At 40.8% G+C, this 15,851-nt stretch overlaps 1 protein-coding gene across 1 annotated transcript in view; it reads left to right on the forward strand.

The window, feature by feature from the left end:
- The window catches only part of TMEM135 (transmembrane protein 135), a 166,277-nt gene that overhangs the window by 134,615 nt on the left and 15,811 nt on the right, over positions 1–15,851 (forward strand). Inside the window, exons 7-9 of the mRNA XM_033146094.1 lie at positions 10,397–10,438; positions 11,046–11,192; positions 13,172–13,241. Of these exons, the coding sequence (XP_033001985.1) occupies positions 10,397–10,438; positions 11,046–11,192; positions 13,172–13,241 (259 nt within the window). The remainder of the gene's footprint in view (positions 1–10,396; positions 10,439–11,045; positions 11,193–13,171; positions 13,242–15,851) is intronic.

Here is a 15,851-nt window from a genome sequence, read left to right on the forward strand (position 1 = left end):
GCTACATGTGACTCAGCGTAGATCCCTTGAAATTGCCGAACATGACTAATTTAGGTCCATTCATTTCAGTAGGGCGACTCCGAGCAAAAACTAGTTGAATGCTACCTTAAACATTTCAGGCTGCTGAAATAATTTTGTAAGATTTGTCAGAATGACTTTGGGCATAAGAGAAGAGGACAGTAAATTATTCTCACCCCATAGTCCTGTGCAGCAACTGGCAAATTTAATACACCTTTTAAGAATAAATAAATAGAAAAATTGCTGTGATACTTTATTTTTATTAACACATCCTTAGTTTCCCCCCTTTGAAAAAAAACTCCTGTTGCTTTAATAAACATTATAAAAGAAAGATAAATAAGGGGCCTACTTCAAGATGTGATTATAATAAGCCATTTACATTTTGTCAGACTCGGGCGTAATAATTTAGTATGTTGTCAGCCCAGGAGCATTCTCGCTAAAGAATGTGCCCTAAATATAGCTTCTGGTCCAGAGATTAAAATGCCCATTGATACTTAGAAAGACTCCTATTCACATGTCAACTATGATTTGTAACATCCTAATCCATGTTATGAATCCCTTCATTATTCTCAGTATCTGAAACTCATAATTTGGGGTGGGGGGAGAGAAATGGTTCATGCTTCATAAAACAGCAGCTCATTATTTTGGAGGACTCTATCTATCTATTTATCTATAAGATTTCTTACCCGCCCTTCACCATAAGGTCCCATGGTGGGTTACAACAATATAATCATACTATTATAAAAACAAGTAAACCAGTTCTGAATGAAGCCCCAAAAAGAAAAGTACAGTTGTACCTTGGTTGACGAATGCCTTGTGAGTCGAATATTTTGGCTCCCAAACGCCGAAAACCTGGAAGTGACTGTTCCAGTTTCTGAACATTATTTGGAAGCGGAACATCCAACACGGCTTCCGATTGGCTGTAGGACCTTCCTGCAGCCAATCGGAAGCTGCACCTTGGTTTCCGAATGTTTTGGAAGTTGAACTGACTTCCGGAATTGATCCCATTCAACTTCCAAGGTACAGTCATACCTCATGTTGCGTCCACTTCAGGTTACGTGTTTTCGTGTTGCGTCCCGCGGCAACCTGGAAGTACCAGAATGGGTTACTTCTGAGTTTCGCCGCTTGCGCATGTGCAGAAGCACTAAATCGCACTATGCGCAGAAGTTCCACTGTACGACTCTATAGCTTAACCACAAAGAGGTGGGTCCCACAAAACAAAATACCTTAACTGTCATAGGCCAGAGTAAAGAGGTGTGTCTTCAGCATGCGACAAAAGCTGTACAAGGAAGATGCCAGATGCACCTCTTGTACAGAGGGAGTGCCACAATTTAGGGGCTGCCACAGAGAAAGCCCTGTCCCAGGCCAGTTTCTCTAGGTGCAAGTCGCTCCTCCTTTCCCCACATTTCAGAGTAAAGCAGGCCCAGGACAGAATCCTATGGCACTACTCACTTTTTTCCAGGATGATGAAGAAATATTACTGAACCCTCTTTGGGTTCAGCCAGTCAACCAGCTACAAACCCACCTAATGGTTACCTTGTCCAGCCCACATTTCACCAGCTTGACTTGGCCAACTTGTTTTTGAGAAACCCATGCTGGGTTTCTCAATCATAGCACCCTTTTCTAAGTGCTCACAGACCAGCCATTTCATTATATGTTCTAGCATCTTTCCTGGTATCGACATCAGTCTGACCGGTTGGTAGTTACCGGTACCTGGGTCTCTCCCCCCACCCCCTTTTGAAGTTGTGGACAACTTTTTACCACCTCCAGTCTGCAGGGTCCTTTCCAGGGATATTTGCAAGCGATTTCTCCAGTATAATGAAATTCATTTGTTATTTTCACAAATACATGGATTTTTATTTCATACCTTGTCCTAATATACACATTTTTGTATACTTTTTGGGTTTGAGAACTGTTCAGCAAGATTTGGCAAAATGCGAATTTTGAAGAATAGATATGGTTCAGGTCACATTTCAAGAAGTACAGATTCAGCAGGCCCACATTAGGATGCAAACCAAATCAAATTCCTCCCCTATCCCTATGTCCAGTCCTGGCCTCTTCAAATTTTGTGTGACCAGAAAGTTCCTTCTTGCCCAATTAGGTGAGAAGCATTCGGTAGGAGGAGAGTGGGAGATTTTGATAAGAAAAATAGCTTCCAGAGAAAGTGTTAAGGCACCTCCTGCCTCTCCAGCCCCCCTCATTTCCCACTCCAGATTCCAGATTCCCATAGCTATTTTAGGTCTACCAGCTTGCTCAGAGAACATTAGCAAATCATTCTTGACTGATTGCTTCCTGTTTGCCACAGTCAATTGTTTGCTCTGTCAAAAATGTTTACATTTGTACTTTTAGCATGTCAGAAAGTGAATGGAATGTATTTTGTATCTTGATGGATTCATGGTGGAGAAGGTTGAAGTAACTGTCAAAGAAAAAGTGTGAGATATATATATATATATATCTCAATATCTCTCTCTCTCTCTCTCTCTCTCTCTCTCTCTCTCTCTCTCTCTCTATATATATATTCATATGAACTAGTAGGTGAATTATTTAATGCTTGCTTCTTGTCTATATAAGAAGCATGGGGTTATGTTTATCACAGTAATAATCTAAAGATACCTGGGAAAGGTTTGTCTAAAAGATACATCTTAGTCATCCTTTGGATGATTATATGATGCAGGCTAAAAACCATTGCTTTTCACAATTCCCCCCCCCCCCCAGGCTACCGAACTAGCCCTATGTAGAGTCAATTACAGTAGTCCAGTTTTGATGGTACTAAAACTTAAACATCAGAAGTGTGGAAAGTTTATGAATGCCATCAACACTGGAAATTGTTCAAAACTACAGACTTCAAAAACGTGTTCAGGATGTTTGATGCAAGTCATTCTTCAAATGTAAAACACTCCTGCATTTATGTACCACAGGAAGCCTGCAACTTATGCAGGGGTTACATTCCGGGGATTGGGCCAAAAGCCAAAATAGTGTGTGGTCAAAATTCACTGAGCTCGTTGGTGGGAGGGATTGCCAGTCATTTTTCTTGGAACTCCGCCCCCTTTCAAATTTTTATTTTTTGCCACGTGCGTAAAGCTGAATGTGCACAAGTTAAATGCACATAAGTTGTGGTCTTAAATTGTGGGGCTGATATGGAAGCTGTTCAGTCTGCTTCCAATAGAAATGATGTTCTTTATCTTACAGTTACTTATGGCATTCACATGCCATAAAACGCTTCTGCCCTTAAGTCCATTGTTGAACACGTGGAACTGAAGTAACTACCATAGTGTTTCTCTCTCTCTCCAAACACAAAATTCATTTTTTAAAATCCTAATTGGGTGATGTCAACCAATGTGGTAGACTTTATAATCAAAACAATGGTTGTTTTGTTCATGCCCTTAACTGTTCATTTGATCTAATAGCATCTCTAAACAGCTTAATATTTCAGTATGATACAAACAGAACCAAAACAGCTATCAAGTAATAACAGGATCCAGTATTATTTGTTAAGTTGTGGGTGGACACAGCAGACGACACAGTGATTTCCAAGCAGCTCTTGTTTATTCTCAGGCTGGAACAGAAGTGAGCTGAAGGCCTCAGCAGCCTGCTTATATAGAACTCAGCTACAAAGCAACAGTAACAACTTCCTGTAGTTACCCAATCCCTGAACGTCAGTTTTCAATCCCTCATTTGCATATGCTAACCTGAGTGAAAACTGCAGCAGGATGAACTATATACACACACCCCTAGTGGCCTAGGGTGGGAACTTCAATACATAACATTATTGGTCAGGGAAAGCTTAGCTTTTAAAAGTTACTTTTTTCTAGGCTACCTAAGAAACTATAAATGCTATAGGCAACTAGAGGAAGAAACTAAATGTAAAATATACTCTGGTGGAGGAGGCTGTTAAAAATAATAATTTCCCTTCTGTCTTGTGAAATTGCTTCAGCTGATTTCTGTTGCATGGATTGAATCATTGGTTATATCTCATGACCCCCTTAATTATTGTAATGAAATAGCAGATTCTGAAATATCCTGCAAATCATTTGCTTTCTGGAATGATTTTGATAGAAGCATGTATGTTGCTAGCAACCTGGTTGCCAACTTGGAGATTTGTTCCTGGTGCAATCCCCCGAACAGTCTTAATGTCTCCTATTTATTAAATCCTTCTTGAAAATCCGGGGACAGTAAATTCTTGGCACATAATTTCCCAAGAAAAACTTGTAAAGTGCATTTCCAAAATTTAGACCAAACATGTCAACTTTCAGCTTTCACGGTTTAACTTCTTTGTGGACAGTTAATGAATTGTGACACTTGCTTTTCATTTTGAAAATCTTGGGCTACTGTGACCTGTTTATATTTTTTAAAAGTGGAAGCAGTGTCTGCCATGAGTCTGAAGCAGTTGTTTTCGTTTCTTAGTTTGCAGTTGGGTAGTTTATGGTGGCAAGATTCTCTGTGGATAAAGCTGAAACGTTATTTTCTTTGCCTAAAGATGAGACCTACTGTTCATTCATTGAACAGTACCCAGCATGCCAATGAATGTCATTTCCTTGAAACTATTTTTATATTCCATCTTCATGCGAAAGGAGAAGGAAATATTCTTATTTATTTTATTTTTATTGTTATAAAATGTATACACAGCTTGATTGTTTTTTTTTTAAAAAAACACATTCAAAGCAGTTTACAAAGAGACATCTTGATTTTAACTATTGAGATTCCAGCAGATATGCTTACAAGCATAGCCTTGCAGCTATAACCAGCTATAGTTAAATAATAATGCTGGGAACCATCACATTGCTCCTAGCTTTCTCATTCTGACATATCTTGTTTCGGCAGTAACTTTATAAAGATGAACTTGCTGTCTTTTGGCCTTTTGTGACTTTTGAGAAGTTATGTCTGTTGGGGTGGTTTACAATCTTAACCAGAGTAACTTAAGTCCATTGATTTTGCTGTGTGTACTCTTTACTTTATTTATTTACTGAGAAGATTTCTAACCTGCTCTTTATTAAAAAGTAATCTCAGTATAAAAAGCATAATGCACAATAAAGCATGTTATAGAAAAGAAATACAACTCTAAAACACCAACAGAGGCCAAATGCATTGGAGAAGGCACCCCCATTCTCCACCAAGTGATAAAATCCTGGGAGCAAAAATGTGGTTATTTGCTGCCAGGGTTGGCACCTATTCATGCTGAGAGGGGCGGGCACTTAATGATTGGGGTGCCATTGCTGATATCACCTTGTCCCTTTCTGTGTTTAACGTAAGAGGTAATTTGCCACTTTGTGATCTACATGTGTGTTAACTAGTCATTGGTTTTAGGCTGCTAGTAGTTGTATACTGCTTGTTAAGCTCTACTTCTTTCTGAAACCTAAAGTTATAGTTCTCAATCCTAAATTACATGCTGTAGGAGACCAAAATGCCAAAGGAAAGACTTCCGCCCTGTAACATCCTTCTTTGTGATGTGACATCATTGCGTACAAAATCTCCTACTTCATCAGTTCTAATGAAATAGAAATGCGAAGTTTAGGTTGGATTTAGACCTAGTTGTATTTGGGTCCCATTGACATCAGTGTGAAAAGGTAGCTATGCCTAAGCGAGGTCTTTCTGGTTTCAGTGGGACCTAAGTGCGACTAATTTTGCCTGGATCCCATTAATTATATGCAAGATAGAACACGTTTAGAATTGTGTGCACTCTAACGACAGCTTTTCTCTAAGAAAAGTTGCTTCCCCTTTCCCCCCTCATTTGCTTTTGCTCTGAGGGTTAACTTTGGATGTTGTTATTTTCATTACACGTGGTGCTTGTTGTTCAAAACTACAGTAATTAAACCTCATCAGCAGGGCCCTTGTGGAAAGATCATCAGTCAGCCTCTGAATGAGAACCTTTGAGTGACTTTCAGCAAGAAACACTAATCAAAAAAATTAGAAACCTAATTGGTGACATTTAGCTTTAAGATGCGGTGTGGAGACCTCTTTGCCTTTCCGCACAATGGGGTGGGGGGAAGATTAGGTATGCCTACATGCACAGCCCAAGAATAATTAGTCTTGGTTTGCGGCTAGACTGAAATTGGGCAGAAGCTGGCTTCAGTAAAAGGGGAGCTCTGCTAACTTGGGGCAAGGGTTGTCCCTGCTTTCGGAAATGTTCTTATACAGCCGCAAATTACTCTGTTTTGAATAGAGGCTTTCCTCCCCCTCCCTTACTTTCTGCTTTTGAATGAGGGCTGTCTCAGCAAATAGCTTCTTGCCTTTGCCAGTTTATTTCTCTTCAAATCATTGCCCAGATGCTAATTGCTTTTGGTGCTGGAGCATGAACTCAGGTGACCTCCGGATTCCTTTGAGTCCCGCAACTTGCTTCACTTAATATGCAAATAGGAAAAAGAGTGTAGTTTCATGGCATTTCCACTGCCCTGAACATCTGACTTGCACATAGAGAAGCTGGCCTGCTTGTCAGATGCTCAGGGTATCTGACGCAAAAGTTATGTAGTATAGAGCTGGGGTAGGCAACCTAAGGCCCGTGGGCCAGATGCGGCCCAATCGCCTTCCCAAAAGGGCCCACGGATGGTCCGGGAGTCAGCGTGTTTTTAACATGAGTAGAATGTGTCCTTTTATTTAAAATGCATCTCTGGGTTATTTGTGGGGCACAGGAGTTTGTTCACCCCCCCTCCAAATATATAGTCCGGTCCGCCACATAGTCTGAGGGACGGTGGACCGGCCCATGGCTGAAAAAGGTTGCTGACCCCTGGTATAGAGCAGTGTTTTTCAACCTTTTTTGGGCAAAGGCACACTTGTTTCATGAAAAAAATCACGAGGCACACCACCATTAGAAAATGTTAAAAAAATTTAACTCTGTGCCTATATTGACTATATATAAAGTAATTCTCTTGAATTTTTCAATTTTTCCCACGGCACACCAGGCAACATCTCGCGGCACACTAGTGTGCCACGGAACAGTGGTTGAAAAACACTGGTATAGAGCCTTTCTGAAGTTCATTTTCATTATAAGGGTTCAGGTGCTTTTCCAAAAAATATGTTGCAGGAAAGTCACTTTACTCTATGCTGGGTATTTGCCAGCGACATGATTATGTCTCGTTTTAATGGTCAGGGGATGAACAGGACTTGAGAGTGTGGCACATGATTTTGTGAATGGTATGGCAGTGTGTTTTCTGAACATTTTGGTTCAGAATGAGCATGAAATAATGCCCTTAAGTAGAATTTGCTTTGTCAGTTTAAACTTATCCAGAATCGTTACCCTTCTGACTTAAAATGCTGCAAGACAAAGCGATCTCTCCCATGCCCCCCATACACACACTATAATTCCATAACGTCGCTGTGTTCCTTGAAACGCGGGAATTATATTTCTAGGCAGCTGCAGTATAATGTTTATTAACCAAGTGATGGGGGACTCGAAATGAACCGTTTCACTTTGAAGTCTGTGAAGTACACACACTTATCGTAGTGGAGGCCAAATGTTCTGATGACTTAAGGTGTGATGGTGATAGCGCCAAACAGCTGAGAGAGAGAAAATCACGATACACGCTAACAGCTATTTAAAGGATGATTGCAGCATGTTATGAGCTCAGGTCACAGATGCAGAGCGCATGGAAACTGCTTTCAAGTCAGTTCTTCTGTCATGGCTTCCCTCTCTTCTCCTAAGAATTGTGGTGGTGGCTCTCCCCAGAAAGCCTTCTCTTATAAAAATATCATTTGCTTACCTTATAAACTACACGATTAACACCTGTACCATTTTGTGTGAAAGTGTTCCTTGATTCCTAAGAGCTAACTTGATTTTCATCACCTTCCCTAGATCAGATACTCTTCAAGCCCGCTCCCTTGAGTTTGCATTGAGTTTAAAATTGTGTTTCTGGTTTTTAAAACAGATTTTAAAATATTTTTAATTGGTTTTAAACTGTATTTTATTTACTTAGAAATATTTATATCTTTATGCTAAGATATCAGGATGGGGGACAATAAAACTTCATTTTAAAATGCATTCCATTAAAGTTTTGTTTTTTTGCTTTGTGAGCTGAGCTGCCCAGATAACACACATTTTGGGGCAACTATATAAAAGCAGCTGATAAAAATAAGCAAACAGGTTTGTGGCTGAAACCAGTTCCATTCTGCATGACCCTGTGCTCAGAAACTTAAAACAGATAATCTGGTACGAGTTTTGGAGGCCCTTCTCACAGCTGCATTTGCCACAATAAATGTGCTTGTTCTGTGAATTATTAAAACTAAAAATTATATTGGATTCCATGGCAAATCGTTCTCCTTAGCAGCATGCTGATTACCTCTGGTAGGCAAATCCTACGAAAGCACTCTTATCACCCTTTTGCAGCAAAACCCCCCCAGATTCAGATCATACTGCCAGTCGTACTACATGGACAGGCTACAGATAAACTCATAATGGTGTCAACTGGAATCGCAGCTGGAGCGTTTTGTGTGCAGAGTTTACTCACACTGTGTTTACACCCCCACTTTCTTAACTTGTTGAATGTTACTTGTTAGAACGCTTGAGAACTTTATGACCTGCAAAAGCTTTCTTCAGCTAGGCATTCATAGAATCATAGGATTGTAGAGTTGGAAGGGGCCCTGAGGATCATCTAGTCCAACCCCCTGCAGTGCAGGAGTACGCAGCTGTCCCATATGGGGATCAAACCTGCAACATTGACATTATCAGCACCACCCTCTAACCAACTGACCCATCCAGTAGCATGTACTGTACTACATTTTAAAAATAAATAAAGAATTTTTATTAAAGATTGTGTGTACCGCATTTGTGATTTTTTTTTTTTTGTATTTTTAATGCTCTTGATGTTATGAGAATTATAAGGTCTAAAATACGAATGTTCATAAATGTACCAGGCAAACACATACATAAATATATACCGGTAAACCACATGTCTGAAACAGTACAGGAAAAAAAGTCCTGAAACCATTTTGACTCTACCAAATCTACCGAAAATCTTTCTCTGCAAGGACAAAGGAAATGGGAAAACCTCCCCATTGTCTCCTTGCTCTCAAATCCTGTCTTAAGGGCGTATCTATATATGAATAGGGTGAGCCTGTGACCTGGATTCAGGAACTACAGTAAGTTTTTGGCATCTCAAAAGGAATGGCGAGACTGCCCAAGTAATGCAATCAGTGATCATTATCAGATATCCTGGCAGACAGGTTTTCTGCTGTAGACCACCTCTTCTGTGATGTATGTATGATGGTGGTGGTCTTGAGCTTTGTTGTTGTTGTTCAGTCGTTCAGTCGTGTCCGACTCTTCGTGACCCCATGGACCAGAGCACGCCAGGCACGCCTATCCTTCACTGCCTCCCGCAGTTTGGCCAAACTCATGTTAGTCTTGAGCTACAGGGTGGCAATTTAAAAAGTCTATATATGGCCTTGCACACCATTGTTCTGGGTTCCTCCTTCCTCCTTCATGGGTGTGTGTGTGTGTGTGTGTGTGTGAGAGAGAGAGAGAGAGAGAGAGAGAGAGAGAGAGAGAGCGCACCAGGCTTACTAGCTGCTTTGCTTCTCAATATTCTCTGATTGGCCTCTGTTATTTTCTCCTACTGATAGAGAACCTACATAATGACTCTATATGGGCTGTTGGGTACCCCATAAGGGAAAAGGAGCAGTTTTTTTTCTTATAACAATGGTTAAAAAAAAGTCACAGCATTATCTTCCTTTTGACGTATTGACGTGACTAGTCTCCATAGCATTTATTAGGTATAAATTAATGTATGGCCAGTCCATTTAAAAGGCTGCTGCTTCTGTGTCCTTTAAAGGGGAAAGTTGTGTTGGAAACATATTTGCACCACTCAGATGTGACTTGGCTGATGGGGTCACTGATGTCGTGGCCATGTACTCTGCCATCGGCACTTGAGTATGAAATGCGTTATGAGAAGCTGCCCTTGGCGCTTGACCGACTGAAAATCTGTCTGCCCCCCTTGCTCCTTCTTTGCCAGCAGCAGATTTACTTGTTTAGTTAACTTCTTGGCATATGCAACAGACTTTTGAATTGCTGCTGATCAGGGACATCTGCTGGGAGAATGGTAGAACTTCTTGGCAAGTGTCGAAATGGAAACCAAACTGGCTTTTTCCGTTGCTGGGCTTGAGGCATTTCTTTCTTTTGCCAAAGCTTACATAAGCTGCTTTTTGGTCATCTGGAGGGAATTCTGTTTGGTTCAGTTTATGTTGCACACATTCTAATTAAAAAAATTGCAAAGGCAAACAATAACGAAATAATTACACATATGGACATCTTAGCTCTGAATTTCTGGCCCTGTATAGAAGAAGGTTGCAAGACTCTGATGCTTTTAATTAAATGATCTCTGCTGTTTGACTGCTCTGTGAATTTGGGAACTATTGAATTAACTACACCCAAAATGTTTGGTTTATATTTCAGGTGCAAGGATGGCTTGAAAGGATTTACATTCTCAGCACTAAAGTAAGTAAAACAAAGCAAGTGTATTTCCTTTGTAGCCCAAAGTGATCAGACCAGATTGAGTGAAATATGTGCAAACATAGTGGGAGGAAATTTGACATGCAAGAAACAAAAGCTCTTTGCAAAGCATGATTTCCAGCCTTGTTGCTCTTTTTACTTTTCTTTTTTTGATGAAAAACATATACTACATCCATTTATAATACTTTCATTCTGTGCTGGATAATCCCCCCCCCCCGACATCTAGAAGAGAAATACACAAATCAGTTAATTTTATGTTCTGGACAGTGATATTTTGCCCTTGACTCCTGCATTGCTTAATATAACAGATGCCTCAAGAAAGCACCTGCATTATATATCGTTTCGTAAATAAAATATGTTCACCTGTTTTGTTTGTTTTTACTTTCCGAACACTATTATTTAATACTATATACCAATAGAATGTTAAAACCTGCAGTTTTAGATAGCATGCCATATTTTAAGGAAATGCATGGCTATAAAATTACTCCAGCAGTAGGCTAGCCAGAGGCAACTGCAATCCACTGTTTGAAAATGGCATTGCAGAAATCAGGTATCTGGTGACTTCTGTGCATTTCTGCTTCTTTTCTTCCAGATTCATTGTAGGGAAGGAGGAAATTCCCACACATTCTTTTGCACCGGAAGCAGCCTTTCTAAGGAGAGGGAGAAAAATAAAGCACAGCGAAGAAATGACACAGCGAATGAACATAGTGGCGGCAACAAAGAAACTTGTGGACAGAGTGTGAGTGTAGAATTTTATGCATCTGTATTTGCTGTGCCAACCAGTTTGCCATGTCACTGACAAAGGGAGGGTCAAATGAGATTTGAGCATTTTAGCGTGACCCTCTGTGCTACCTGTCCTCTGCCATCCACACTAGTGGCTCTGAAGTGGAGCAGAAAACTTCCCAACTTCTCCATACCCTGGCCAGCTACCTTAGTGACGCCTGAGTTCTGCTACCAGAAGCCTTGGTTCCAGACACCTGGCACACAGTGCTGCCAGTTACCAAGAAGGAGACGAGGGGACGGGGCAAGACAACAGGGACCTTGGGAAGGCCAATCTACTCCCTCGAGCTCCCTGGTACCTAGATAGATAGCAGTGATGCTCATCTTAGGGAGGCCAGGGAAGCAACGCCGACCACTTCTGGTCCAGGGCATTGCCTTTATATATGACCTGTAGGCTTTCCCGTGATGTTACAAAGAACAGTCCCTCAAGCCTGAAAATTATATTGAATAGGAGAGGCCAAGAGCCTGATTTTCAGGAGACTTGGTTTGAAGAGCTCGTTTTGGTGTATCACTGGATTAGTCTAGGATAATTCGTCTGAGACACATACAAGATATAACGAAAGCTGGCAATGCAGTTGTCCCACGAAACGAAACTGCTCATTCCAGGGGTTCTCAAGAAAAGGCCCAAATGATCAACAATTAAGAAGAATGATCTTCGTTTGGTATTTCTATCAACCCACTTGCATATGACCAAAAAAACCATTGAGTTCTTAATCCTAATCCTCTATCAAGTTTCTCTCCCATATGTTTCCTTTCAGATATAACTAAGTCTGAATGTCTGTAACTTGATCACATCCTCATTACAATTTTTGCTACACAAACTGACCTCATGGGTGATTTATGACTGATACGCTTTTGCAGCGCATAATTCAAAGCTTCCAAAAATATTTGGCACAATCGAAAGATTGAGTAATGTTATTTTGTCCTCAAACCGCAAATACTTGACTACAAGAAAATCTAATTTCTAGAACCAGCATCAAATTGATTTTCTTGTAAGTCAACCTGATATGTCCCAGCAACTGGAGAGCCCTCCCCAAAGCATTTATCTTTTTCAAATCCACAACAGTAGAATTTCCACATAGCAGTAATGCTCATGAAAAGTGAAGTCTTGTGAGCTGCAAAGAGTGCAAATTTTCCCCTAAACCTAGAGGGAGGAATATGCAACCTTCCAATCATCTGTGTGCCCCTTTCTGTGGCCTTCCAACCAGCAGCCCACACTGTACTACTTGCCACGATCCTGGTTGAATCATGGAGCACATGGGCAAAGTCAGAAAGATGAACAAGATGTGGGGGCTCACCTCTGACTTTGTTCTGTGCAAAATGCACGTAAGTCAGAGATCACGAAATCCTGTTTCTTCTACAAGTTCCAGGTTCGGGCAACAGCTTCCTCCATGGAACAAGTACCAACTTGGGGCTGCTACTTTAAATGGAACTGTTGCAATGGTTAAAATGATCAAGCCAGGATCAAACACCTCTCCACCTGCCCCGTGGTCCCGGTCTGGATCAATGTCCTACATGGCTTTTTATTAAAATAATAATGATTTTTTTATAAAACCCCATGCATGTGAATATTCATTTAATGTAATGTTTAGTGTGGTTCTGAGGCTACCTAGTGAATTCATGGGAAAGGAAAGATTTGAAAAGAGGATTTCCTGGTTCGCAATTCAATCTCTTAGCTGTGTTAGCTCTCCCTAGAACAAAGGTCTTGCCTTTATTTGCACAGGATCTTTAAGTACTTTTACATTTTTTTATTCCTTTTTGCTTCACACTTATAAGCATTGTAAAGGAATTTATTTTGCACTGCACAAAAGAAGAAGTAGCTATAGAACATTCTGCACATTTTGGAGGAAGTAGATCATTTATGTGTTTGGTATGCAAAAAGCAACTTGATGGTTAATACTGATTCAGGGCTCCGTTTTGTGTGTGTTTATTTTCCAGATGCAAACATGGGCCAAGGCACAGATGCTGTAAGCATTATGAAGATAATTGCATCTCATATTGTGTTAAAGTGAGTGGAAAAAATTACATAATTCACCATTAGAAAACTATTTAAAACTATTATTTAGATACAAAAAGTTGATGTAAGTCACAAATATGAATGCAGGAATGTTTGGTCCTCATTTTTAGCAAACTGTGCTAATTTGTACCTCCCAGCTTCATATAAGGATTGGAACACAATTATCATTCTGATTTTGCACTTCTTCAAATTTTGCAGTACAGTTCTTGGCTCAAAAGAGATACCAAAATGCCTTATGAAAGTTCATATTTTAGGATAGGATACTTTTAGAAGTGTATGCACTGAGATAAAGTAATCAGTACCGAAATGTGAATTTGAATACATGAATATGTATTTAATCACAAAATGCATATTTAATGACAATGCACATGTAATTATATATTTAAGTACCTTTTAAAAGATGAATTTTGTACTTTTAAAAAAATCTATCTGCAGATTAATGTGGAGACTTACAAACGGTTATGGAGACATTTTCCTGCTCTGGGTCCTGTGCCCGGAAAAATGTGGTACCTTGCTTTATGAACTTAATCCGTTCCGGAAGTCTGTTCTTAAACCAAAGCATTCTTAAACCAAGGCATGCTTTCCCATAGCAGTGGGGGACTCAATTTAAAATTGGAACACATTCAACAGGAAGCAGAACATGTTCTGGTTCCAAGGCAAAGTTCACAAACCAAAACACCTACTTCTGGGTTTGCAAGAGTCCTTAATCCAAGTTGTTCATAAACTAAGCTGTTTTTAAACCAAGGTACCACTGTAGTGGTTTCTGGATTTCTGTCGAATGCAGCATTCAGGGCAGGGGTTGGGGTTGGGAGAGAGTGCATAGTGTGAAAAGTGCATTTTCTTTGGGTAATGCAGTGTTCCTATTTGGTGTCTGTGCTGTATTATCTACAAGGTATCTAACAGGAAACATCAAGACCGTGCATTTTAGCCTTTTATGGTCTATTCCATTTATGTGAACGGCTTGCTTTATTAAAACAATAGTTTTTAATTACTCTTGTTGTGTGGTTGGAACAGGCACACAAGCTTCATAAATGGTAGGGGGTAGATGGTTTGGTGCAGAGTAAGGTGCTGCTGCTGCTGATGATGATGTTATTTATACCCCACCCATCTGGCTGGGTTTCTGGACTGCCAGTCTCCCCAGTTCCAGACCCCTGATGATATTTCGCGCGCGCGCACACACACACACACACACACACACACACCGAACTTGTTCTAAGAGTTGCTTCGCACTGTATCTTCCAAGTTCTTTAGAAATACCCTCCCAGAGAATGGGTCTTTCCATGGCAGCTAGCCACAGTAAACGAATAACACATTTATGTACGGAGACAGTATAGCACTGAATGCCGGGTGCTGAGGACAAACAGCACACTTCCATGCTCTGTTCACGAGTGCTCAGAGTCACTTGGCTGGCTGCTGTTGCAGACACAATGCTAGATTTTTCATGTGATTCTGCAGGGCAATCCTTGTGTTCTTTTAGAAAAGCATTTAAAAAAAGAGAGGTGCAACAGGCAAAGGGGATCTCAAAGCTCCAATATGTGAAGCCTTCTGCGCTGTCTTTTACATAACTGACTCACTGAAAAGGTTCTTCAGTAGATGCCTGCTTCTCTTTACGCGGTAACCAACGTCGCTTAGTGCCTGTGGTAAGCTGCTAAAGTGAGTGAAAAGCAAGGCTCTGAGAGCCTTGTCCGATTTAATTGCGCGCAGAACCGTGTAACAGATCGCACTTGCAGCCGTTCCCTCAACTCAAGTACCAGGAATGTGCTGTTCTCGGCAGAGGCGGCACTCATACAGCTGTGCCTCCCTGGCACATTGCGGTTGATTTTTTTTTTTTTTTTTTTGGACTCTCCGAGCCTGCGAATGTATTTTAAGGGTAATGGGAGAAAGTTCACAGTTGTTGCACGAAGGAAGGGCGGTCCGTATCCATTGATATGAATTATCTTCTCCCAGAATACGATCGGTGTGGGTTTTCTTTCCCTTGGAAGAGTGAACTGTGCGGGGAGATTGTTTTGGCTGCAGTTAGACTGGCACAGGTGGGAGCACCTGCTCACATTTCCTTTGGTAGGACTCCAGCTCATTTTGGTTTTGCGTTTTAGAAGCAACGTGTACGGGGTGAAGCAGCTTTTCGGGAAGTGTCTGCTGTTTTATTGGCCATGATATTTCACCCATTCAGATTTTCATAGTAAATTGTTATGGCTCTCCAGCAACAAGTGTGAAGAACAGCATGTGAAAGAGAAGGTGCAGCTTGACAGTTTGCATACTTTGACTCGGCCTCCTGCATGTGCTGGTCTGGGCTCCTCTGGTTTCCGCAGGTGCCATGTGTCAGTGTCCTGAAGTGCATTGCAGCCAGCTGGTTAGCAGCATGACCCAAGCCAGTGAAGCTGTTTTAAGCACAGATTTGGGTCGCCACAGAGACATAAGTACAGGTTTCAGTTCCTTATCGAACATATAACAAAACTTGCAGGATAATTGGGATAGAAATTGCAAATTTAATGGACACGTTTTTTGGCACACAGACAGAATGAAACTTCATTCTGTGTGTTTGGTTACCACACTAAGAATTGACACATAAGCAGGCACACAGCTACAGTGGAGAATATGGGC

This window comes from Lacerta agilis, chromosome 4, assembly GCF_009819535.1.
Source record: "Lacerta agilis isolate rLacAgi1 chromosome 4, rLacAgi1.pri, whole genome shotgun sequence".
NCBI lineage: Eukaryota > Metazoa > Chordata > Lepidosauria > Squamata > Lacertidae > Lacerta > Lacerta agilis.